The 26865-nt window shown below is 40.7% G+C and overlaps 2 protein-coding genes across 5 annotated transcripts; one reads left to right on the top strand and one right to left on the bottom strand.

Moving 5' to 3' along the window:
- Positions 1-470: 470 nt before the first annotated feature.
- On the bottom strand, positions 471-25769 carry gldn (gliomedin). 4 transcript variants are annotated; one of them, XM_041810363.1, is made up of 14 exons: positions 25663-25769; positions 18498-18672; positions 18245-18322; positions 13535-14058; positions 9304-9891; positions 6572-6623; positions 6464-6481; positions 6227-6325; positions 5593-5694; positions 4986-5102; positions 3255-3338; positions 1883-2008; positions 1016-1166; positions 471-937 (listed from the first exon to the last, which is right to left on the bottom strand). In XM_041810363.1, the coding sequence occupies exons 5-14, from the start codon at positions 9838-9840 to the stop codon at positions 472-474; spliced, it is 1752 nt and encodes a 583-aa protein (XP_041666297.1). In that variant the 5' UTR covers positions 9841-9891; positions 13535-14058; positions 18245-18322; positions 18498-18672; positions 25663-25769; the 3' UTR covers position 471. The 4 variants fall into 4 exon arrangements, with proteins under 4 accessions (XP_041666297.1, XP_041666384.1, XP_041666467.1 ...); XM_041810450.1 differs by lacking the exon at positions 13535-14058; XM_041810533.1 differs by lacking the exons at positions 13535-14058; positions 18245-18322; positions 18498-18672; positions 25663-25769 and adding an exon at positions 11896-11999.
- Positions 17679-24323, top strand: LOC121524971 (aromatase). Its single transcript, XM_041810666.1, has 9 exons — positions 17679-17920; positions 18010-18160; positions 18251-18405; positions 18517-18681; positions 20575-20689; positions 20787-20898; positions 20985-21147; positions 22911-23152; positions 23888-24323. Exons 1-9 carry the CDS (start codon positions 17725-17727, stop codon positions 24143-24145), a joined length of 1557 nt encoding a protein of 518 aa, XP_041666600.1. The 5' UTR covers positions 17679-17724; the 3' UTR covers positions 24146-24323.
- Positions 25770-26865: the final 1096 nt, after the last annotated feature.

Here is a 26865-nt window from a genome sequence, read left to right as displayed (position 1 = left end):
CCCTTCAGAACTTTTTCAACAGGGCACTCAGAAATGAGGGGTCTGGGGACTGAGCCTGTGACTTGGAGTATCAACATAGACAATGTATACCAGCCACTTCTGTTTACAAAAGTGAAGCCAAAATACCCAGAGACATGCACTGACACATTACCAGATGATTTAAAGGTAATACATGCACTGATTGGAGCTGGATGGTAGAACCAGCATTTTTTTTAAGAAGGAAGGCAGATGGCAGGTAGGTAGGTACTTCCACACTTCAATTCCATCATAATTACTTACCATCTTATCAGAATCCAGGTTGGACTAAAAACTATTTGACATGCATTTTGAGTTTATAGATTGATCTATGTCCCATCTGTTAACATGGAGGAGATGGGCTTTATGGCTTTGGCTTCACTCCCAGGTGCCTGTCACTCTGTCCATCTTAATACACAGTCTATGGCTGTTACTCATGTTCAGACTCAGTGCTGATCACTCATCAGTGATGAAGTGGACCACGTGCAGCCTGACCGAGCCGTTGTCCCACACGTACAGTTGTCTGTCCTTCGGACTGTAGGAGAGCATCGCCAGCACTCCAACCGGAGTCCGCAGGTCAAAAGTCATGTTCACCGGCTTCCCCTTCAGCAGGTCAAAAGCAAAGGTGACTCTGGTGTCTTTGGTGTCGGTGACGTACAGGACACCACAGGCGATGAAGGCGTTGCCGGCTTTGGTGCGAGGATAGGTGGTGTTAATGTAAGAAGTGACAGAGAAGGTCTTTTGGTCCAGCTGGGCTACCGTGATGCTCTCATCTATGCTGGAGGCAAAAATCAGCCAGAGGCTGTTTTCGTCTACGGCCAGTTTGAAGTAAGTCTTTGAGTTGTGGAGCAGGTAGGCAAGGCTGTGATACAGAGCGTTCTCTATTGTCAGAGTGTGGAGCTTCTTGGTGTGGAAGTCAAACCTGTGAACAGCAAGCACAGTCATCAACCTAAAAGAATTATACAAGTAGAAACATCAGCTTAAAGCGCTTTTGACTTACCTTCCAATGCTGGAGGTTCCAGCGATGTGATAATAGAAGGAACCGTTGTGAACAGTGTGGCCACAGCCTTGATAAAACTTTTTGACATCCACAACGTTGCTGCTGTTGTTCTGGAAGGAGGCAATGCTCTGATACTCCTTCACCACACGACCTGGAGGAGGGCAGGATTAAGGCATGTAAGGCACTAAGGATTCATCACAGGGATGATGTACCATGACCCAGGGCGGGAGAGGGGGGTGTACGACGGGCAGAGTCAAGTTTGACTGCACAGTGTGTCACTCAGCAGCGAAGGTCAAGCTCAATGGAATCTCCCTTGTCCAGGCCTTTTCACCCCTGGAGATGTGACCGCAGACCGCCAGCAGTTTTGGGGCGTTTGGGACATCGTCAGTACAGTCAGGGACTCATGGCAACTGTACCACCCACTGGGACAGTACCCTTGGCCATGCTTACTTGCTACATCAACTTTTTACTCTGCCCTAAAGGTGCTGACTATTATTTTTCAATGCCTTTTTTTCCCATGCACAAGTTAATATGCAAGGGCATCCAGAACACAACCGAGGTTGTGCTGATTCTCCTACCCACCCCTTTGACGGGCTTATTTCAGCCTCAGCCATCTTTGGGCCTTTTTTTTTTGTTGTTGTTGTTGTTTTTTGCCTTAATGGTTGAAAAGAGGAACTATTGGGGATTTGTGTGAGGCGAAAGGCCCAAGGGGGCTGCTGCATCAATATCATCTGTACATGTAGCCATGTTTTGACCACTGAGCTAAACCAGCACCCCGATATAAATGTTATTTTAGATCCAAGAGTCCTGATCCTGAAAAGCATTGACACTTAGCGATTCCAATCAGTTCCTTCAGTGTCTACCCACCAGAGAAATGTTCTGCCACCCAGATTCTCTCATCATCCAGTCGAGCAGTATCTCTCATCCAGGTGCCAAATGTGCTCTCCATCTTTGCCACATTCCTGGGGTTGATCAGAGACTTGATCAGGCACTCTGAGGGGAAATAAGGTACCAAGAAGCTTAAATTAAAACCTTAGAATTGATTAATTTTCAGTACGTAAGACATCAAAACAACACTGTTAGGCTCAGCTACATGGAAAATAAAGACTCAGGACTAGCAAGCATTGCAGATGCATGTTTTTATAGTTTGGAGGGAAATTTCAAACAAAGAAATAGGAAGCGTGAGGGACTCATCCTCCCAGTAGCCCTTGCAGCACTGTCACATCGATGTTTGAAAAGGACAGTGTCCTCTCTAAATGGAGGAAGATGGTGTTTTTCAGGGTGGTGCCCTTATGATTAGCATATGTTAACAATAAGCAAAATCTAGCGTCACAAATCCCAACAGCACAAACCAGAACAAATGAAGGTTGTGATAAGGCAGCACGAACATCAAGACTCGCCACCATGAAAAACATTTCACAACGTATGTTTAAGACCAGTGTAACGCACATAAAAAAGAGCTTCACAGCATCCTGGCATCATACTGCAATCACATAGTTTTCATGGATGGAATAATAGCACTGTTTAGGCTGTTTTTTTATGAGATAGGATTCACATGAACAGTTATTCCAACCTTCTGTGATTAAGTCTGTTATTTCAAACAGAACATAAACTAATGCCCTATTCGCACAGGACTAGTATTCCCAAGGGACCTCTAATAATTTGTAATAATCTCACGGGAAGTCTGTGTTTTAAATCCCATGTGATTTGTTCATGTCTGTAATTTGGGGAGTAAAAATTCCAGGGCAAATTACCTACCATAATTCAGCACACACAAGTCCACATGAAGAAAACATTGCCCGCAGAATGACGTGCACGACGTTGCATTCTGTTAATGAATTTTAGAAATGAAAATGTATTGTGCATTTTCATTGTTGCAGCCATGCCTCATGTTTTTCTCCAAAAATGTCTGTACATTTGAGTACAGTACAGACCTTGCTTATCTGAGTGAATGCACCACACCAAACACTGACGTCAAGGGGAAATCACAGTTTACAAGAGGTCCTTAGGTAATACTTACTGCGTACGAATAGGGCATTAGACAGGTTACCAGCATTTTTAAAGATTTGTGTTATTCCCTAGAGGTTTTTCAATGTTAAAACCTTGCATAGTTCACTGTCTTACCATTGGTGGTTTGTCTCTTATCCAGTGGAACATGACATGCTGTTTAGCTAGCAATAGCAGTTTCACTAGAAGAGTGTATTGTGGGGTTAAGAGGTCAAACTTTCAGGCTACGTACCATTCTTCTTAGCAGGCTTCTCTTGCATTTTAAGAGCCTCCTTTACAGGTGAGGTTCCATCATTAGGAACTGCATGCAACAGCCCTGTTAGAAATAATGTCATTTTCCGTTATTCACAGATAACACATAATTTGTACTTTTATAAAACAGTCGCATTCCCAGGCCTGTGGTTTTTCACATTTTGGAGCTTTTCATCTCATCACACAATTTTCTTCAAGAGGTTGAGTTTCTTTCTGAGGACCTGAAAGAATTTTTGCTCAAGAAATCAAGTGCGAATATCTAAAACCAATGACTACTGAAGAGAACCTGACATCATCTTCAAAAACAGCATCAACATACAGTCTGGTGCAATCCCAAGAGTAGACTCAAACTCTGAATTCTCATCGCTGTCTTTAATAATGGATCTAAACAGGTCTAGCCTCAGGACCCACCCCAAGCTTCATCATAAGCAGCTCCAACCCAAATTTATGACAAAATTCAACCACTAAAATTTATTTAACCTCCTGAGACTGTGCAATACAGTTGAGGACATTACATTTTAGCTTTCCTACAACACAGTAATAATTTCTGCTTGCAATTTTTTTAGGTAGTTGTCAAGAATTTACATTTAAAGTGAAAGCAATGTGCTTGAAATGTTGGGAGAATTTGATTGGAACTTTTTAAGTGCTTCCATGGAAATTTAGGGGATATGTTTGTTTATTTGGAAGATTTTCATTTGAAGTTTTGAGGGAATTTGATGTTAAATTTATTGGTGTTTTCATGGGAAAATTTGGAATATTTGTTGGATGTTAGGGGGAATTTGCTTTGAAATTTTTTACGCATTTTCATGGAAATTTGGCAATTTGATATGAAATTGTATAGGGGATTTACTTTGACATTTGGGAGATTTGTTTTAATTTTTTATTTATTTTTTTCCAGGAATTTACACGGTATTTTTGGCAAAATTTTTATTGGCATGTTTAGGTTTTATGGTTAGGTTTCACTGAAATATCTGTAAATTTAGAACTTTCAGTAATCATTTTGTTGATTTTTGGCCTTACCAATCCCTGCAGTCCATGGTTACTATGACTATCCCATCCCTCCCTCAGTGACTGACACCATTTCTGACTGACTGAAGACCCCAACAACTGACCAGCTGGCCGACACAGCCAACAATCTGTCCTACCTTCAGGAGATTTGTCAATTCCTGTTTAAAGACATGCTGAGCTTTTAAACTTATCATCAGGTCCTACTGATCCCAAATGAGTGTGAGAAAATAAAAATGCATTCCTAGCAAAGGCTTAGGTCTCAGGAGGTTAACAGAAAATGTTTGGACCTTAGATTTAAAAAAATATATGATTGCACAAAGAGACAGAAGAAGTGTGTCATTACAGAAGCCTGCCAGCAGAACATACATGCACAGAATTTTCTCTGCTCTTTCTCATGATTGCTTGTACATTTTGGTTGTTTTCTAGAGATCGCACGAAATTAACATATTATCAAATCAAAAACAGCTTTGCTATCCCAAGATAAAAAAATAAGTCAAGAGTTCCAGGAAATGTTTTTTATCATGGCCAAATGAAGAAATGTGGATGCATGTCTGCTCAGGGTTCTGTACGTCATCAACTTTTGCATATTTGCGACCACTCAAAATAGCTTTGTGACCCACTTTTGGTCCCAGCCCACCTGTTGAGAGCCACTGCTGTAGAATACATGTTGCATGTTCACTGTATGGGCATAAAAGTCTCTTACCCAGAGTATGAGCAGCCTGAAGGTTGGCTCTGTGATGCCTGGTTCTGGAAGGCCCCTGAGGACCTGGAGGACCTGGAGGGCCCATGGGACCAGGAGGCCCTGGAGGACCAGGAGGACCTTTACAAAAATGAAAAGACAACATATAAAACCTTTAATCTGTTTCACATACCGATGGCATAGAATCTATTACCCATCCATGTTGATAACAGCTCATATATGAAAACTTAGAAAGTGATTGGACAACATTCTGTGTGTCACATTCATTATAGGCTAATCAGGGATTGTACTCAATGTATGTAAAATTTTCTGATGATAGCTGCAGCACACGGGTCTTTAAAGTGCCAACTTTCTTCCATTCCCATCCATTCCTCATGGCTGTCCCCCACTTCTAACCCCCAACGGACATTCGTGCAACATCAAAATCATACTAATGCAAAGAACTTATAGCTGCATCCATGATAACCTCTTCACTGACCACCACTGTTTACAGGCTTGCAGCTGCAAGCAAGGCCTACATTTGAGCATTTAAAGCAACATCATTTTACTATAAAGTTCAAGATACAAAATAGTTCAAGCAGTAACAATCATGACTGAAATGTTCACTTGCCCTCAATGATAACGTCATTGGATGGTTGAGCTTTCTCTCCAGGTGGACCTGGCTCTCCTGGCTCTCCTTTTTCACCTGGTTCTCCTTTCTCACCTGATGGACCTGTGGAGAAAATCATAGAAAATATCACCAGGTCTGCATTCATAAAACTTCAACACTTAGCCCTATTGTTAGAAACATTCATTATTTCATTGACTTGTTCTGGTGATTCATGCCGTCCTCTTTGAAGGAGAACACTGTGAAGTGGGAGAAAAATGGACGTATTTATGTCATTTAGCTCCAAACCGCAGACATGAATAATATTAGCTGAGAATGTGAAAGAAAGGCCACTGCTGCAACATCTACAGTCATTTCAGAATTACAGGAAAACCCTGTGAATAGAGTCTGATGTAACTATGGAAAAATGGACACAAATAAGTGTGTTTCCAGTCTGTATCTTTTTGTGTTGATGTCTTTGAGTGGGTGCATGATTTAAAGTGACTGTGCGTGCTTCATATTTTGGTATTTTCCCCTAAGGTTACACTCAACCCTTTGACTGTTGATTGTACCAGCAGCCCTGCACTAAAAAGGCCAGCATTGCCCCAGGTAATCATAAAAAAAGATGGCAAATAAAGCAAGAATAGAGCCTCCTTACCTTTTTTTCCTCTTTTCCCATCAGCCCCGGGCACCCCATTCAGTCCTGGGATGCCATCAGTCCCATTGTACCCGGGCATACCGTCCGCACCGGGCAGACCTACAGTGACACAAATAAACCTTCACCCTGGGCTCAATGTGAAACACTTTCACCAAAGAGATGGGTCACTGAACCACAAAGAGGATGTACAGTAGTGGACAGATTTTAATATGGATGCAGAGAGAAGGCTTTGCTTACCAGGCGGTCCTGGAGGTCCTGGAAAAGAAGATTTTAAGATGTTAGAGGAAGAAAAAGTATCATTTGGGCATAAGTATGGAGTTTATGAATGGCACAAGGACCACGTACCAGCTATGCAGACTCCTTTGGTGCTGTTGCAAATGTCAATCAACAACTTGATCTGAAGGAAGAGGAAAATAAAGAAACTGAATAACACCCACATCATATGTAGTTTTATTTACGCAACAGGGGTGAAACAACAAAATTTGGGACCCAGGGGCAAAACTGGGCTGTGGGCCCCCCTTTAAGAAAAGTGGCCCAAGTCATCTTTTGACTTCAAAGGATTAAAAATCTATTTCAAGGATGAATTTACTTTGTTTCAAAAACATTAGCAATGTATTATAAAAAATAACCATAAGAATTGGTTAAAAGTTAAAAACTGTATATGAGGCATTGCATTCTATAAATGAGAGTAGGGGGAGGTAGAGCCTCAGCCCGACCCTGTTGGGGTGAGTCCTAGTCCAGACCAGAGCACTTCTCCCTGTCTCTGCCCTCTCCGTCCTCTTGCTTTAGCTATCCCTCTGACTTTTCTCTGTCTCTCTACTGTATCTGGTTCCCTCTTTGCAGTTCTCCCACATGTGTAATGTCAGCACAGGAATATTTGTCTTTTAGCGGTGGAAATCAAGAGTCATGTGCTTGAGAAGGTAGTATCAGTGTTGTCACTACCTGAGCCTGCATGTAGGGAGACTGGGACTGTTGATGGTGGAGGAACTGTTCAGACTTTGATGACCATGTGAGAGTAGGTAAGATAAAAAATGTCTTTGTGTTGGCATGGTGGGCAGTAAGAGCTAGCATGGAGCATGGTAGCTCTGGGATGCTGGAGATCCCTGTTCGGGGGGGGGGGGGGGTCAAGGGAGCAACTGAACAAGACACCAACAAAGGAGGGTTCCCACTTGGCAGCCATGGTGAAGTGCTGTTTTTTTTCCTGCCTGTCAGTCTGCATGGTTGACTTGTCGGGACCAATATTAAGGGCTTAACTTGATTTAGGGATTTCTTTGCTGACCTCTTATCCTTTCAGTAAGGCATAAGTATCTTTTGTTTATTTTTTGATCGTGCAGAAGAGCCAGGCTATTTTTTATGAGTATCAGAGGAATACTTGCCCTCTAACAGCTGGTCAAGATAACTTACCAAGTTTGAATATTTTCTGTGTGTATTTGTCTGCTCTGAGGTTGTCAAAGTTAGATTTGCTAATATGAAGTAAAATCATGATAAAGCAGTTAATAAACAGCTCATACAATGGTTTTCAATGGTCTTTTGGTAAGAAAAACCTGTGAAGAGCCATTTCCTTAGGGTTTATCAATGAAACAATTAAATGGATGTTGATTTTTGGCAACAATATGACACTATAATTTTTTTCTTAGGTTCTTAGGGGGGCTCAGCTTGTCTTTAAACAAGTTGGTGGGGGGTGGGGGGGGCTCCAAATGGTTGGGAACCAGTGCAGTGCAGGACCGAAGTTGATGCAGTGAAGTGCTGAACCAGCATATGCTCCTATACCTGACCTGACCTGACTACAGCATCTCCCTGCAATCACAGTGATGTAAAATAAATGCCCCACTGCCCCACTCACAGACAGATGAGTGGTAGTCAAAAATCATCTGCACCAGCATTTGACTTTTTACCATTCCAAAATTTCCATTTCAATCCATACCAAATTTTTTTTTTTTCTTGGTTAAGGTCATGTTTTAAGCTTCAATAAGGTTCCTTTTATTCTTCAAAATAATATCCAAATTTGAAAGTCAATGACCTTTACTGTAGTTCAACAGTTCAAAAATTCAAAATGAAACCATTTTAAATGCAAACTGTGGAATCTCAAGAAATGACGAGCAAAAGGGGAGAGTAATCATGATTAACTTTAGAATTTTAGATTTATGACAAAAATGTTTGACAGCCCTTTTTAAAGTAAATATTATATTTCTCAATGAACTGTAGTGGAAGCATCACAGGATGAAATATATTAATGTTTAAAAAAGGATGTTGGGGAGCAGGTGATCTAGTGGTTAAAGGCGCTCCCCATGTACGTGGGCGGCCCGGGTTCACTCTTGACCCTGTTTCCAACTCTATCCACTGTCTTCCTCTATCTAATAAAGGCACAAAAATGTCCAAAAAATAAATCTTGGAAAAAAAAAAAAAAAAAAAAAAAAAAAAAAAAAGGATGTTAACTTGCACTTACGTCTCTTGGTTACATGACATGATAAAGCAGTTATTGCCACACCAAGCTTGATACTTAACAGGAAGGTTAGAGGTTCAGTCTGCAGCTCCTAATGTAACATGCCGATGTATTTTTTGTGAACACTTATATCCACTTTACTCCCATGTATGTGTCAGTGGTTTGTGAATGTGTACAAATGCACACGAATGGGATCAGTTAACACTGATGGCCATAAAGCAGCCTTCACCATCAGTCTATAAATGTGGAGTGAATGGGTGTGACTGAGTAAGGGTAAGCACCTTGAGTAGTCAGAAGACTAGTCCATTTACTTTCTTTTGCTTTGACCTCCTGATCTGTACATATCCTTGGCTACTGTCTTGTTTTGGGGCTTTTATGTTGTATTAGAGCAAAGGGCAGTGGACAGAGAAAGGAACTGGGGATGGAAAGTGAGAGGAACTACATGCAGGAAAGGAGCCACAAGCCCGATTCAAACCCTGGCCACCTACTTCAAAGACAAAGCCTCTGTACATGGGGTGCTTGCACATAACCACTATGCTACCAGCGTCCTCTATACTGCCTTTGCCTTTGTTATTAGTCACAGAACAAAATAACACAAGTTAAAAGACTGTAATATAGCACACTTTGATCTCACCGGCACCATGGAGTAGGTCATCATCATCATCATGTCATCCTGCACGTGTGTCCTGTGGTAACTCTGGCTGTGTCTGTGCTTGTGTTTCACTTCATTCTTCATCTTCTTCTCTGCTTCCTCTCCCACTTCCTGGCTAACCTCCTGCTCCTTCACCTCCTCCATTTCTTCCAGCTGAAGCTCCTGCTGTAGTTCCTTCTGCAGCTCCTCGCTCCTCTTATTCCTGGAGAACTGGTACTGAAACTGCGGCTGGTCCCCGACACCCGCTCTCAACCCTGCTGCTCTTCTGGGTACCTCCTGGATGAACTCCACCACCGAGCTCTGCTGCACCTCCGTCAGCCTCCCTTCTGTCTGCTCCAGCAAAACACGCTGCTGGTTCTGCTGGACCAGGAGCACCAGTAGACCAACAGAGTTCATCAGTGCCACCAAGCACGTCCCGTAGAGCACCACCCGCTGAGGGAGAGTCATGCTGGGGGTCGGGATCCACATGGTTACCACTTCACCTCCTTGTTTTTGAGGGTCACCCACCAACCTCAGCATTCACAAATGGGTACGAGTCCAGTGCAGCAGTGAATATAAAAAGAGAAAAACCTGAATGGACAGAAAAAAATTTACAGAAGGAAACTAATCCAAGAAGGGAAGGTTAAAGTTGAAGATGATCTCAAAGCTTCAATCAGAGACCAGTCAGCTTCAGAGAGTGTGCTCCAGCATGGTGGTCAATCTGAAGGCAGACTGGTAAATACACGGCTTGTTGTGGGGAGAAGTGGTTGTGTATGTGTGCGTACGTGCACACGCAAACCAGTAATGTAGGAGTGGGCATTACACAATCTACTGGGCTTGTCTGGGAAGAAACCCCCGCCTGTTCAGTCACCTGATTTATATTCAGAACGACCCATTCTACTGCACCGCCGTGGGCTGACTGACATCACACACACGTGCACGGACACACACAACTCATACATACACTTAAGTCTGATGCAGGCACAAGAAACTCATGCATGTATACAACCAGACAACACTGCATATCATCAACATCTTTGTGCATATTTTGTATAAATCTTATTATGACAAAAACACCCAGACTCAGAGAGTGCAGGACTTCACATTACATTTACATCAAAACAGTTTCCACTGAGTCGCTTCCACAACTCATCAATCCGCCCATCGTTTCTTCCCCTACATTAGTCTGCGCTTTGTCCTCACACTCTCTATCCACCAACTGCAACAATGATCCGTTTCCACTTCTTTGATTCAGGACACTCAAGGAGAATTTCACTGATGGAAAAAAGGGATCAGCTGGAAACAAGGTCATCCATAAGGGTGTAAAAAGAAGAAATCTTCCTGGGGCCCCAGCTACTTAAGGGGCCCATGGAGGTCTGCAAAATAATGGTCAGTTGTACATTTAAACTGCGACTATATTTTATGTCTAACTCGAACAGGCACCATTTTTTAAAATGCAACAAAATACTCATTTCATTTATTGTTGGCTAAGTACATTTAGCCTGTTTTAAAACATAAAAAATCTTTTCTTTAATTAGTAGTTTCAGCATAGTGGATGGGCCAATTAAACAAAACCATTTGGCTCACCATCAAACACTGTTAGGCATGCATAGGAGGACAATGCATCCAGTATTTTTAAAGAAAACCCCTGCAGACTGTGTGAAGTCAGGCATACACCGTGCAAATTCAAGCCTACTCTGTAGTGATGGGGAAATGTCAGCTAATACTGTGTGACTAAAACATTTATGACACACAATAATTGCACACGATCTATGTGCTCACACTATATGGTCCAATGGCCATGCATGTCCTGAGTGCTCTCGTTGTACGAGTGAAGTCAGGACTGACTGTGACAAATGTCAATGAAGTTTTCTATCAGAGGTCTCACACATGGAGATTCAAGTCTGATCTACAGTCTCAGTTTCAGGCTTCAAATAGCAACAAACAAAAAAAAGTTGTGCTCTCGCCATCTCTCTCTCACACACATCTCCAGCAAACACAACTAGCAGATAAATGAAACCAAAGGTATTATGTCAGCTGGAGGTCCACAGGAAGGCATATTTCCTGCCATGTGTTATTGTTGGTGGAGGGTAAATCACATCATTCTTGATTTTTCATGAGGATTGACGATGCTATCTTACAGTTAACAGAGGAAAAAATTAGCCAAAACTGTAGATCCTGCTCATGGTTCTCCTTCACCATGGACGTACGATTAAAATATCATCATGGCAGAAATTCCAGAAATGCATCCAACTAAGGAGCAGCTCGGGAACCATGTCCCTCTGAGTCAAAAGTGGGGGTAATGGGACACAATTAGGGACCCAGGTGTCTAGAGTTATCATAGAAGGATAGCCACTAAAATTGTGAGCGATAAGTTAGGAAAAGGAAAAAACAAAGCAAAAATGGTAACAAGCCAAAAATAACAAACTCCTATCATGAAATAATACTGAGAAAGGGGCGAACCGACAAGCAGCTGACTAGAAAAGAACTCTCGGGGAGGCAAAGAAAAGCTATCTTCAAATGAAACATGAAGGTCACCAGACCAGCCTTAAAAGAAACAAAAAAGCTGGGCGAAGGCCTCCAGCATCAACAAACCTCTATCAGTAAATCTCAGAAAAACTCTCTGATAAGACGTCAGGAGTCCTTGAGCAAATGCTCTCAGTGAAATGCACAAGACACAAGAGGAGATGCTCTCACAATCTCTGAAGGTGAGATAATGAGTCAGCAATGAGTGCTGCAAACCAAGAGTATATGAAAGCTTCTCACACCTGGCCTTAATCAGGGGTAATCAGCCACACACACCTGGCACTGCACTGATTGATTCACTCAATGAGCGGCCAGTGTGATCCCCCTCACCCCTTGAACACGGCACAACATCAGTTGAAAATCACAGCGTATGCCGATTTTAAAAAGAAACAAATAACTGATAAATCGATAAATAGATCATGATGATCTCATATAATCAAAGATGAGTTCATGATGAGGATTGTAAGTGGTAATCATCCTTTTGTCCCCATCATCCTATAACTGTCTGATTAAGGTTTGGTACAGATATGTTGCAGATAGAGGCCTTTTTGGGTTTTAGACAGTCTGCAGGGGTTTTCATGAAACTCCATAGTTTTGTCATTCCCTGCACTATAGTAGAAAACTGAGGCAACTTTCTAGTGAACTTTCAAACCCAAAAATAACTTCCTAACATACTTTTAAGAACCAAAAGAAGGCCAATGTTATCAAGGAGCCTAGCCCAAAAGCTACTGAAACAACAAATGCATTGACATTAATGAATTACATCTGGAGGCCCCATCCACTGGCCAGTTCAGGGGCTCAGCTATTTCTGTGGGAGGGCTTAGCAGGACACATATCCCTTTTTTTGCATTATGAGCATTCTTCACAATGAGAGGGAGTCGGTGATGCCATGAGAAATTGTTTGTCATATGACTAGTATGGTGAAATCTATTAATTATTTCCATTTTTGTAACATTTTTTGTGTTGATCTAGGTAAAAAATTCAAACACAAATATTTAGGTAGTTTAAAACTGATAACACAGGGGAAGTGTTTTGCGTGTGGCTTCAGTGGAGCCATTCTCAGGTTTCTACAGTGCTTACATACCAGTTTATCTTCACATATCTTTTTATCAGAACATTACAAAATGTCTAACATAGTGGCTTTGCAGACTCTCTTGATGCTGTTGCAAATGTAAATCAACAAGAAAATTACATTTAACAAATATGACTATGTTTGATTCATTTAATTTTATCAACAGGGGCAAAACAAGAAATCACAAAGGCCCAGGGGCAGAAATAAGCCATGGGCCTCCCATTACCCTACTTTAAGGGAAACGTTCATTCAAATTCATTATTTAACCTTTTTCTAAATAGTGAGTGACTTGGCATTAAAACTACCATTCCTTTGGGATAAATTTGATCAAATAAATCACCATCACTGTGTTATAAAAAACAGTATTGCATCAACAAGTGATTCAAAGTCCTTCCATTCATCTGTAAGGGGCTGGAGCCAGTCCCAGATGTAACTTGGCAAGAGGCAGGCTTCACCCTGGACTTATTGGCAGTCAATCATGGGACAAACACACACACCTACAAGCACTTTAGACTCACAAATTAATCCAACAAGAGCATGATTTTGAAGTGTGGTAGGAATCCAGCGTACCAGAGAGAAACCATGCATGCACAGAGAGATGCATGGGAAATTTTAGAAACTGTAGAATAAACTGACCTCTTTGGTGACTTGTAGCTGGCCTACTGAACACATGTATGCCCCATATGTCCCTTTTCATGCATGCACTCACAGACTGGGTGAGGTACTGCCAGTGTGCGGGCCTCTGCCTGAGGCTGTGGGTCACTGACTGACCGTTAGTTGTCGTAGAGCCCAGATTGCTGCAGCAGATGTTCAGATGTTTTTATGAGTACAGTCTTTGGAGGTCTGAGGTCGTTTCTTTGTTGCCATTCATTCACTGTACTGTGGATTCACTGACATGAACCATGTGGTGTAAAAATGTCAACATGCACATTAAAAAAATCTTCAGGTGTCAAAATGACCTCCTCTGTTTCCAGGAAAGCAGCTTTCTCTTTCTTTTTCACACTGAGCCGAGTGGTCCATGTAAGTCCTGCTGTTCAGGCCAAGGACAGCCAGATGACCAAGAGTATTTTTCCAACAAGCTTCATCCTCCCATGCACCAAATATTTGCCCTCAAAAGCTTGGGAATCTTGGACCCCTTCACAAGTTTATTTCCAGTGCCGCTGTTTGGAAAGATCAATGAGGTTGTGATTAAGTACAGTGGGTCATCTCACACTTCGAAGGTTAATGGTTTGATCTTAGCAACTACAGTCATTTTGAAATGTCCTAAGTCAAGACAGTTAAGCCCAAAAGTGGCATAGTCTGATTGTTTGGATGTGTAAAGATGGGATTTAGGACTTACAGTGCCTGAAAAAGTATTCAACTCCTGGGATGTTTTACCCTTTCCTACCCTGTCAGCTAAATGAAATTGTGAAAGGTAAAATAAGTGACTGCATTAATATTCACCCCCTTTAAAGAGACTTACCTAATTTAACAGAGGTCCAGCAAACTGGTGCTTGTACCAGTACTCTCACAGTTAGTGAAAGTGAATGCACTGACTTTGTCTCAAGTGATTGTTGTATAAAGGCGCCTGTGTCTGGAGGGTCTAGTCCGTGTGTCATCAGTATTTCTGGCTACCTGTACACCATGAGGACAAAGGAACACTCCAGGCAACAGAAGAAAAGTATGTCAGGGGATGGATGCAAAAAAGTCCAAGGCACTGAAGATCTGTCAGAGCTCAGTTAAATCAGTCATCAGAAAACAGAATAATGTGTAAATCGACCTGTGGCCATGCAAGAAGGAGATTAGTGAGAGAGGCCACCAAGACAACAATGACTACTCTGATGGAGTTAAGAGCTTCAGCAGCTGAGATTGGAGAGACTCTGCATACAACAACAGCTGCCTCGGTTCTTTACCAGTCAAGGCTTTATGGGAATGTAGCAAGAGAAAACCACAGCTGAGGAAATCTCCAGATTAAATCTGGACCAGAGTTCACCAAAAGGCATGTGGAACACTCCATGGTCTGGTGGAACAACGTTCTTTGGTCTGATGAGACCAGAACGGTTTTTTGACAAAGATGATTTGTTTGGCAGAAACTAAACATGCACATCACCACAAACACACCACCCCCAATGTGAATGGCAGCATCATGCTGTGGGAGTGCTTCTCGGCTTGTAAAGGTAGAGAGTGAAAAGAATGCAGCAAAATATGGGAAAATATTGGACAACATTGTTATTCAGTCTGCTAGAGAACCACGGCTTGGCTTTGATATTAAAGAGGTTTTTGTTTAGGATGTTTTTTTTGTCAAATAAACTAGATTATATTGACTTTAATTAATTTATTGATTTATAAAATCAATAAATGGTTAAAACATTCAAGGGATGAATATTCTTAATGGACTGTTTTTAGCAGCCTTTGTTATCAGAGTGTGGATGGATGAATGTGACATGTGGTGTTGACGTGGGAGTGGTCAGAAGAATAAAAGAGCGCTAGACAATTACAATACATTAACAATTTAAAGAGAAACTAACAAAATAAATATGACTTTATTGAAAATTAAATTGATCATAATTATATCAAAATAAATAACAGCAATAATTAAACTTGAAACATGACATCTCAGAAGTAGTAATAGTTGAACCAAAGAAAAAGCCAGAGGTGTCTGCAGGCACTAACATCAAGAAGAAATGTCAGAAGACTTAACAAATTCTGCTCCTCATCCTGTGTGCTTTGATGTCTAACTCGTTTTCCTCAGCTTTTTAATCCCCATTATTTGGAGACAAAGCTGTGGTTGACCACAACAGAGATCTCAGAGATGAGGTTACATTAACCTCTGTCTTCTGAGAGAAACAGTGGGGGTGGGGGCTGCTGGTCTCTGCTTAATCATGTGGAACAATCTAGGTCTGAGGCATCATACAGGGCAGCGTTATCCAGGCAGGGCCTCAGCACACAGTCGCCTGTGTGAGCGACGCACATTCTTGGACTGTGATGTGGGCGTCGGGTGAATTCACAAAGTCCTTTATACACAACGAGGGAATGGAACAAAGACAGAGATATGGACACACAGCATTGGCTTTGTCACAAACTGCAAAATAACATGAAATACAAAAAACAGTCAGCCTGGACCAAACAATAAGTCGATGAGAGACACGGTTGAATGAGTTCATATTTACGAAATCAGTAAAGGGCAGACTGGAAAAAAGTCTATTGTTGGACAAAGATTCAACATGAGGTCATAAAAATTTGTAATTCTCTATTTTTACATGTTTGATCTAGGCTTTTAATAAATAAGTTAGTCCATACTGAATCAATGAATGACACAGAGATCTCTATCACAGACAAGCACAACGCCTATTAGAGTATTCACCCCCTTGGATGTTTTGCTTTTCATTGATTTTATAAATCAAAATTATTAACAGAAAAAAACTTTTTTTAATGTCAAAGTGAAGACAGATTTCTACAAAGTCAAGTCAAACAGGTAAAAATATTTAAAGCACAAAAAGATTTAAAAAATGTTTTTGCAGCATTCATTTTGACCTCTACCTCTACAAGCCTTCTAGGACTGCTGAGAAGCACCCCCTACAGCATGATGCTGCCACCACCATGCTTCAGATTGGGAATGATGTGTTTGTGGTGATGTGCAGTGTTTAGGTGCCCACCAAACAAAACGTCTTGGCCAAAAAGCATCATTTGGTCCTATCAGACAGGAGAACTTTCTTCCACTAGACTAGACCATGGAGTCTCCCACATGCCTTTGTGAACTCTAGTTGAGATTCCTTCAGAGTTTTCTTCAACAGTGGCTTTCTCTTTGCTTTGACTGCTGAAGAACCCAGACAACAGTAGTTGTATGCAGAATCTCATCAATCTCAGCTGCTGATCTGATTATCTTCATGGTGTAATGGTAGCCATGAATGCTGATTAACCAGTGACTAGACCTTCCAGACACAGGTGTCTTTATACTTCAATACTTGAGACACATTCATTTGTCCACATAGAGGGCACTAAAGCTGGCACTTTGGCAAATTTCATCCACCAAGGGGGCCGATCACCCCCCCCCCACCCCTCTCAAGTCCACCAGTGGTCCAAACCACACTATTTGTACTTAAATAAATCTGATTGGCTGCAAGATATCAGACATTTTGCTCATAATTTTAGTCATCACATGTTACAAGTACAGCAAAGTTAGAGCCCTGAATAAGTGAGAAACAAAACAAATCTAGAGTCTTCCTCCTCTTTGTTTTGTGTTATCCTCCTATGCTTTAAACCTCTGCTTCTCCATCTACTGGTGGTCTGAAGGAGGAACATGTATGCTCATGACTACTCTGGATCTCTAGCATGGAATCACAATGGGGTTTTCAGAGACCATTTTAAGAGTTATAGTGTATTTTAAAAACTATTTAATTGTGATGTAAAATTTCCAGCTTTCTATTGCATATGTTCCATTCACAGACAAAACTGAGGGAAACGTGAGGAATGAATTCTTCCTGAAAAATGTAATAAAGTACAACAGGCCCTGACTGTGAAAATAAAAACAGTAATTCACATGGAATCTCTTCATTCTCTAAGGGGTTTGAGCTCCTCTGAAGAATTTCCAGACTGACTCTTTTGATGTTCAAAGACAGAGCTACACTTGTCTCCTATCACTGAAAAGTCAAACACAACCCAGGATCCTGTACGCTCAAGGGCACAGGCTGGCATGAATCCAGTGCCTCAAGGTTCAAACTGTATTGTTTACACTTCTCCTCTTGTGTTGTGACTTTGCATCACCCTGACCTGACTGGTCAGCGGCTCACACTTCATATAAAGACAGAAACTCGACTGATGAGGCAGCTTTCATCTCTCAGTGCATCATGGATCTGATCTCTGCTTGTGAACGGGCCATGAGTCCTGTGGGTTTGGATCTAGAGGTGACAGACCTGGTTTACATGACCAGAAATGCTACCTCAGTGGCCTCACAGGGGATCTCTACAGCCACCAGGACCCTGATACTGCTGTTCTGTGTGCTGCTTGCTGCATGGAGCCACACAGACAAGAAGTCTGTACCAGGTGTGTTCACATTTAGAGTTTCTTTATCCCTCTTAACTGTACTCACTGATCTGCTTTAAGCTGTATTCTGACTGGCATCACCTCTACAGGCCCTTCTTTCTGTCTTGGTTTGGGGCCTTTTCTTTCATACATGAGATTCATTTGGACTGGCATTGGCACAGCAACTAACTACTACAACAGCAAGTATGGAGACATAGTTAGAGTGTGGATCAATGGAGAAGAGACACTCATACTCAGCAGGTCAGTTCCCTTGGTTAAAGCTTATAAATTCACCTATTGAGTGGTGATGTTGGTATCAAATTGTAAATAACTTTGTTTTCTTACCTCAAGGGCATCAGCTGTGCATCATGTCCTGAAGAATAACCATTATACTTCGCGCTTTGGGAGTAAGCAGGGCCTCAGCTGCATTGGCATGAATGAGAGAGGAATCATATTTAACAACAATGTGACTCTGTGGAGGAAGATACGCACCTATTTCACCAAAGGTAGCATAATCAGCATAAATCAACCTTCACTAAGTCTGCTTTAAAACCTTAAATGTGCCTGGCAAACAGTAAATATTCACCAGAATAATCACCTCTGACTGTCTGTTCCAGCGCTGACAGGTCCGGGCTTACAGCAGACGATGGACGTCTGTGTCTCATCCACACAGAGTCATCTGGACCAGCTGGACAGGTTGGATCACGTTGATGTGATCAATCTGCTGCGCTGCACCGTGTTCGACATCTCCAACAGACTCTTCCTGGATGTTCCTTTGAATGGTGAGAAGACTTGAATTAGTCTTGCTATCTTAATTTTTTGTCATGTAACACAGTAAATTAAAATGTGCTAGAGGGGCCAGAACTCAAACCCTAGAAAGACTGTCAGAGGTCATCATGACTGCACAGCTACAAACTCATATATCAAATAAAAGAGACCCAAAACAAACAGGAATCAATATATGGTGATAGGATATCTTTTGGCAAAAAAACATTTTTAACTAGTTTATTTAAACAGATTAAATCAACATAATTCATAAAGCACTTAAGACACAACACTGCTGATCCATAGTGCTTTACCGTGTAAAGAAGACAATATTAACAGAAGAAAAGGAGACACGAGTAAGAGAAGAAAAAAGGGGTTCATTTATGATTTTCAAAAAGTAGTTACATTACATTTATAACTTCAATGGCACTGCTAACACTAAGAATAAGAATTAAAGATATTCAGACACTTTTCAATATTTGTCTGTATAGATTTCATATAAAAACCCTGGGAGTTTTAAAAGATAATTCATTATTAATGAGGATGCTAAGCATTGATATTGACTATTGATATTCTCGTCGGCCATTTTGTTTATTCTTCTTCTTCCGTGCCGGCTATCTCCTTCATATTTTGTCGTATGAACATAGTTTAAACTTTAAAAAAGAATTCTGTTTCTTCGTCATTCGACTGCTATGACTTTTCTCACTTCTAACTTTCAGAATTTTTTAAAATATAGCTATTTCCGTGCTATTTTCAACTATTTCTATGCTTTTTCAGCAATTGCATGCAACTTTCAGCTACTTTTAGGCCAAAATTAGCTATTTTTATGCTATTTTCAGATATTTTAAGGCTACTTTCAGCTATCTTTATCCTCTTTTGAGTTATTGAAAGCCTTTTTCAGCTACTTTTATGCCATTTATGCTATTTTTTATGCTATTTTCAGCTACTTTTGTGCTTTTGGCTATTTTCGGCAGTTCTTCCATGTGCAAACACAATAAATAAATAATGAGCAAATAAAGAAATATCTGATAGTGATCTTAAAATTGTAAATTAGGAGGTAAATTTGCTGAAATGTTGATGACATTCGAAACACTGTTTTCTGATGTGTTTGTCTCTGTACCAGCTGGGTAGAAGTGATGTCGAAATATTGTCATTCATAACAGCCTTTGATCAGAACCACAGCTCAGCACATTTATCCCTTATAACAGCCTAAAATTAGGGATGGAGGATATCATCAGTGTGATATCAGTATCGGCAAACATTAGCTCACTGGGATGCAGATGGCTTACTGGTTGGGTAACGTCGCATGTACATGGGTGGCTTGGGTTCAGTCCAGCAGACAGAATCAGAAACAGGGATGAGAGAGTGGGGAGGGACATGCAGGAAAGTGCCACAGGCCAGATTTGACCGCGTACATGGGGTGTGCCTTAAACCACAAGGTCACCTGTGCCAGTAATTGTGGGATTTTTAAGGACTGTAATTTTGCTACATTTAGATTTCTGTATTGTTATCAGATTTCTGCAAACATCTACCATCGTGCATCCCTACCTGAAACCTCCTCAGCCTAGTTTATTAAACTAACAGACATCTGAACTTGGTTCAGTAGGTAGCTTACTCTGTGAGAGACAATGAATGTTGACAAGCAGGTCAGACACAGCTGCCACTGGAGGAAAATCTATCAGTGTATGTGGAGGAAATTTTTTTGTGTCAAAATAACTGCCTGTGGTCTTTCTAGGTAAAAATGATCCAATTTTATTTCCCCTTAGTGCAATTTGTAAAATAATATTTCAAATAAAATGCATTCAAATTCAGCACAGTTGCATGTATATAAATGGGAGAATGTTCAAAGAGTCTGCTGTGGTCTTTCTCGTGTTCAGGATCAGACCGTTTTGTGTTTTTATCATGTGCAGAGAAAGAGCTGATGCTGAAGATCCAGAAGTATTTTGACACTTGGCAGACTGTGCTCATCAAACCAGACATTTACTTTAAGTTTGACTGGATTCACCAGCGGCACAGAACAGCAGCGTGAGTCACACCAGCTCTATCATTCATAATGTCATGTGTCTTCACTCTCAAGTCCACTCTTAGTTTTTTTATGTGTAACATCTCTGTTCTCTCACAGTCAAGAGCTGCAAGATGCCATAGAGAGCCTTGTGGAGCAGAAGAGAAGAGAAATGGAGCAGGCAGATAAACTAGACAACATCAACTTCACTGCAGAGCTCATATTTGCTCAGGTAACACTGTGCCTGTGCTCTCTTTTCTATGTCAGAAATCAAGAGCACAAATCAGCCTCCTTAGATTTGTATGTGTTTGTTTTCAGAGCCATGGAGAGCTGTCTGCAGACAATGTGAGGCAGTGCGTGTTGGAGATGGTGATCGCAGCCCCAGACACTCTGTCCATCAGCCTCTTCTTCATGCTGCTGCTCCTCAAACAGCATCCAGACGTGGAGCTGCAGCTGCTGCAGGAGATAGACACTGTTGTAGGCAAGTAGATAAGAGAATCCAGGATTTTTACACATGCAAATGCAAATACGGACTGATTTCCTGCACAGTAGCGATGCATTTTGCCAAAAAGCATGCCTTTTTGGAGTACTGAGCAGAAGTGTAGTGCAGGATATACTTAGGTATATGGAGTATACCCATGTATTTTTCAGTCTCTGGAGAGCATTCCCATTTCTAGATCCCCTCTCCTAGAATGGCAAAGGCAACAAAAAGTAATCTGTATATATTACTTCACTGCTTTGTGATGCATTACTCCAAACCCTGCAGAAAACTCATAAGGCATAACCATATGTTCATCTCAGACTATAGTAGGTGATTGTTAAATCTGCCCGTCTTTTGCTGTTATTTTCATAATGGTCCTTTTCATATGAAGCAGCAGAGGTTCAGTTAAAATCTATCAATACTAAAGGCTCATTTTAGGTGAACTAAATACAAGAAATATTTCTTTATAGCACAGATGGGTTAACTTTATTAAGATAAAAATGTGGTAGATAAATTAAGAGTATACCTAATTTTACAGGCACCACAACACAACTGGTACCAAAACACATACCACAAAATACTGTGCATATATATATATATATATATGCAAAATATATCCACATCACAAACTATCATGCCATTTTAGAGGTTCTGCATATCTCACTTTAAGGACTGTTGTCTAAATAGTTGATCTTTCATGAAAATTGCAACATTAAAGTTAAGTGGGTGAGCAACCAGACTGTAAGAGGGTTTGCATAGATGTTTCAGTGGGTTGCAAATGTGTGCTTGACACAAAAATGTGGCAATGAGTTCAAGGGTTGGCTTCACATTAGGAACCTGGCCTAGATCTAAGTACCCCTCTCTGCATCAGGAGGTGGTCTTCGGCACACTTTATGTGGATTTGAGCACAATTCATGACCCAGCTGAGTACTGGGTACTTGTCAAATAGTAGAGTTGTAAGGTCAATTATTTCTTGTCTTCTGTTTCCTAAAAAAGAAAAAAAGCGTCCATGCAGTATAGGCCCACTTCATACTGCAGCCATAGCTTGCAGGATGAACTCCACATGGGGCATAAACAAACTGTCTCCCCAGTCTTCTTCCAGGCTCCATCAGGCTGTCTACTGGAGAGTGTTATGCTGCCCTCCACAGGCTAGCACTGACTGTCTATCTTAGATTTTCTTTGATACAGTCTAGTAGAATGGAGAAATGTTATGAATGCTTTGCCAGTGGGTTGAAATTGAATCTCCAACGAAAAGACAGATCTGAAAAAGGAAGAACTGCTGCCTTTCATTTCTATACCTATGATAGGCAAATACAAGAAACTGCAACAAACTTCAGCTTAAGTTATTCGTTGCCTCTTATTCATTTTTCTTCTTGGCATTTTCTTCAAACCAACTATATGCATACCTCTATCTACTGTACTGGACTGTGTAAATATGTAATTGAGCTCAGACTTGGAATAATGTAAAACAAAAGTTCCTAAAGGGAAAACCCCTTTTAGATATATAGGAGTCAGTCTAGACATGCATTCATATGCAAGGTGAAAACACAGCCGTAAATTTTATTTGACTCTATTTTGCTTCATCTTGCAATAGCAGAGCTGTTATCTTCTGGAGTGCTTCGGTAGTCTCGTTCAGTCACAAGTCTTAGGTCCAAACTGCTGTATCTTCTATCTGTCTTTAGTGGTGTTGGGTTCTAGGTCTAGACCAGTTGAGGATCACTACTCTTAGAACACCATACTAATGTTTCGTCCTCCTGCTGTAGGTGACAGACAGATGCAGAACGGAGATCTTCATAAGCTGCCGTTGTTGGAGAGCTTCATCAATGAATGCTTACGCTTCCACCCTGTGGTGGACTTCACCATGCGTCGGGCCTTGTGTGATGACATCATAGAAGGCTACAGGGTGCCAAAGGGGACAAATATCATCCTGAACACAGGACGAATGCACCGGACAGAGTTCTTCCTCAAACCTAATGAATTCAGGTTGGAGAACTTTGAGAAAAATGTGAGTAAAAGAACGCCATTTTGACATTTTTTCTCTTGCTACAACAGAGGACAACGATAAATCTCTTTATCTAGATTAAAACAGTCCTAAGTACAATGAAAGCCTGGTTTCCCTTTCAGCTTTTGGCAGTAAGGCTCAGAGTAGCCAGTTGTAAGATTAGGAATGTAAACTACATCAGACAGACTCTAGATCGCCCTGATCACTTCTGGTGGCAACCGTCGAAATCACCAATTTAAAAAAAAAATGACACAAGTGTCTGGACCAGATGCTGTCGAGCTTGACCTTGGCTGCTGAGTGACACACATGTACGCCAACATTTTGAGCTTGACCCTGGCCACCCCCACCCCTCTCTCTGGGTTGTGGCACATCAGGCCTGTACTGAATCCTCAGTGTTTTACATGCCTAAAACTAATGCATGTGACTGTATGTAGGGGATAAAACACTCATTTAGATAAGCCTACTTATATATATCATCTTTCATCACTCTTTTTTGTTTTATTTTGTTCCACCAAATACTGCTAGGCTAAATATTACACATTACACCTTCAAAATGTAGATCCACTATTGCTATTTCCTTTCCTTTTAATGGTGAAGCTTGCTCAATTTGCACCAAGGAAACAGTCACATGTTGTACATAGAGTTTTCCCTTTGTATTCGTCAAAGTTGATCTCTCAGAGAAAGTTTCTGGGTGTTGTTGGTACTTCTCCTCTGACCCTCCCCTCTCTTCTCCTCCAGGCTCCTCGGCGTTTCTTCCAGCCGTTCGGCTCGGGCCCCCGCTCTTGCGTTGGGAAGCACATCGCCATGGTGATGATGAAATCCATCCTGGTGACATTGCTCTCTCAGTACTCAGTTTGCCCTCATGAGGGTCTGACCCTGGACTGCCTCCCGCAGACCAACAACCTGTCCCAGCAGCCGGCGGAGCATCACGAGGAGAGCGAGCAACTCAGCATGAGATTCTTACCAAGACAGAGAGGATGCTGGGAATCTCTCTGAGAGCCCTCACCTTTGTTTTTATTATTGTATTATATCACTGATCCTTATAAAATGTACGTTTTCATATTTTCTTATATTTCTTTGTTGTATAGAGCTGAATTCTGTATTTGTTGTTGTATTTTGTTGAATTTGTACATTAGTGTTAAGATGAGATGCTGACATTAAATTGACTTTTTTGGTAATAGTATTGTGTTGTTTTCTTTCTTTGGGAGTATTTTCTATGTGTCATTACAGACAAGACAAGATAACATTTAAGAGCATTTTCTACCCCAAAAATAGTCATTCAAGTGTGAAATAGTTTGTTCTGCTTCTCATAATGTCTAATACCAATAAACTTAAAAATAAGTATAATAATCATACAACTTTTTAATACATTAAGCATATTTTTATTTAAACTACAAAACCATTTTAAATGTTTTACATACAAGTTTATAGCCTCTCTCTTCTACTGGCTGTGGTATGTTTGTTTTGAAATGGAAAATACATTTTTTTTAATTTCCTGGTTTGATGATTTGATTGCCTGACAGCTTAGTGCTGAATGATGGACACTTATTTCCCAGTAATTATTCACATGCTATTAACTTCCTTACTTATGTCACACACAGCCAGGCCTTTCTCTCTGACAGATGCTAGTTGAAGATTCAAAGACTTCAGCTGATGTAAAAGTAAATAAAGTAATACTTTCTTTAGTTACTTTTAATTAAAATAATCTACTACTTATTGGTATTAAATGATCTGATCTGCCTCTACCTTTTAAAAGAGAATCAAATCTAAGGCTCGAGACATCTCCTAAACATCTGAGCTCCTACCCTCTGACAGGACATCAAGATTACGAAAGGCAAAATCCAAGCATTCCAGTGCTGTGACTGATTTTTGTGATGTTGTTTCTCATGTTTAATGTGTGGTTTTTTTTGCCTGGCTGCAAAGCAAATTCCCTCAGGGGGACAGTGAAGTCTTTAAACAGACTGACTGATGACAAGTTTGAAGTCACCTGTGATGCCAATTACAGAATTCATTTGTTTCACATGTCCCATGTTTTCTTCGGGTACCATCTTTTGTGTGCAGGCCAGCTTCATTAACAGTGTTGGGTAGCGTTATTTTTGAAACTAGCTCGTTTGATTACTGCGTTACATACTGAGAAAAGTACCTGATACGTTACTACGTTACCTACTTCTAAAACCAACGCGTTAGAGTACTTTTGCGTTACTAAACATTAAAACCCTCTGGCCACTCGTTGGCTGTAAAAACGACAGATAAAGACCGCATGTCTGCATTTGAATGTGCAGACTCTAATGTCAATGTACAGCGTCATTTACTGCCTATAATCTGTGTCTCTTCAGCCTGAGAACAACGCTAACAGACAGGAAAACTTTTACAGCTCATTAACATGCTCACAATCAGACAACACGCTGAGCAGAGGCAGACAGAATCACTCCAACGCTGTGCGTAATAACAGCGCGTAACTGGAACGGCTGCACAGCTGATTCAATGAAAGCAAACAGAGTTTTCAAACTTACGTTTCACCAGGATGCTGTTTTTGTCCCTTTAATCCAAAAATCCATCATAATGGGGATAATTCCACAGTGGCCTGCTGTCCTCTTTGACATCTCGCTGGCTAAACAAGCTAACAATGTACGCGAAATGGCACAAAAATGTTTACCTTCCGCTACGTGACTACAGGAAGAAAGAAGGACAAACAGCAGGCGCTTCAAGGAGCTTCCTTTTTCTTTCTCTCTTTTTGAAGCCACGGAAGAGAGAAATTTGGGATCATTCTTTCAGTAACGGATTACTTTTATGAAAATGTAATTAATAACAGGATTACTTGAATTGCAAAGCTAATGCGTTGCGTCACTCGTTACACCAAAAAAGTAATCTGAGTGCTCTAACGGATTCCTTTGTAACGCGTTACCACCAACACTGTTCATTAAATAGTTTTTGTAAATAATTCTGTGAGCCACAACTCAAAATCAATGTCTGAATTTTTTAATTTCCAGTCATTTTTCATTTATTATTACTTTTGTCAGTTTAAAGTTGTTTCAGAGACCATGGTGGGTGTTTCTTTTCTTCAGTATTGTCCACATGTGTACATGCACAGACAGAGCAAGTGGGGACGTTTAAGCCCTGAATGTTTTCTCAAAAGCCCGACATTTCTAAGACTGGTAAAGTGCTGTGTGTTGTGATCGATGAAGGCCAAAAGTAATAGATTATACTGAACAAATGGACCCTGTTTATATGATGTTTATACAGACTCTGTTTGTTATGTGTTACATTAAAGCACACCAGACTTATTTCTATTGTTTACAGCTGTGTTTTGCTCCACTAGGAAATTGCACTATAACCCGATCATCAGTATACCTGCACATCTGTGCAGTCGCTCCTTTTGTGCCCCTTGTGCAAACCTTTTAGTGCTGTATACTGTATTTTTTATTTTGCATCTATATTTACCTATAATAATCTAAGTTTCTAGCTTCATAATATTTTTATTATCCTCTTGATATTTTCTTCTTCTTTTGTGTGACCTGTTTTGCACCAAACACCAAGTCAGATTCCATGTATGTGAAAATGTACTTGGCAATATAACTTGATTCTGATTCTATAAGTACATAGGCTATGAAGTGATGTAACAGATTACGTTTTAATGGCAGTAAAATTTAATTCATTTTCATTATAAGGTAATAAATATGCATATCACTAATTATATTTAAATATGTTTGTTTTTT

Source organism: Cheilinus undulatus, linkage group 1, assembly GCF_018320785.1.
Source record: "Cheilinus undulatus linkage group 1, ASM1832078v1, whole genome shotgun sequence".
NCBI classification, from domain to species: Eukaryota; Metazoa; Chordata; class Actinopteri; order Labriformes; family Labridae; genus Cheilinus; species Cheilinus undulatus.
Note: the sequence above shows the minus strand (reverse complement) of the source record. Positions and strands in the feature narration are given on the sequence as shown.

Coding starts and splice junctions, on each gene's coding strand:
- gldn (XM_041810363.1), bottom strand. CDS start 9,840: ATGCTGAGGTTGGTGGGTGACCCTCAAAAACAAGGAGGTGAAGTGGTA. Junction 3,339..4,985: donor TCAGGCTGCTCATACTCTGG/GTAAGAGACTTT, acceptor TATTTCTAACAG/GGCTGTTGCATGCAGTTCCT. Junction 938..1,015: donor GGAACCTCCAGCATTGGAAG/GTAAGTCAAAAG, acceptor TGCTGTTCACAG/GTTTGACTTCCACACCAAGA.
- LOC121524971 (XM_041810666.1), top strand. CDS start 17,725: ATGGATCTGATCTCTGCTTGTGAACGGGCCATGAGTCCTGTGGGTTTG. Junction 18,161..18,250: donor GAGACACTCATACTCAGCAG/GTCAGTTCCCTT, acceptor TCTTACCTCAAG/GGCATCAGCTGTGCATCATG. Junction 18,406..18,516: donor ACGCACCTATTTCACCAAAG/GTAGCATAATCA, acceptor TGTCTGTTCCAG/CGCTGACAGGTCCGGGCTTA.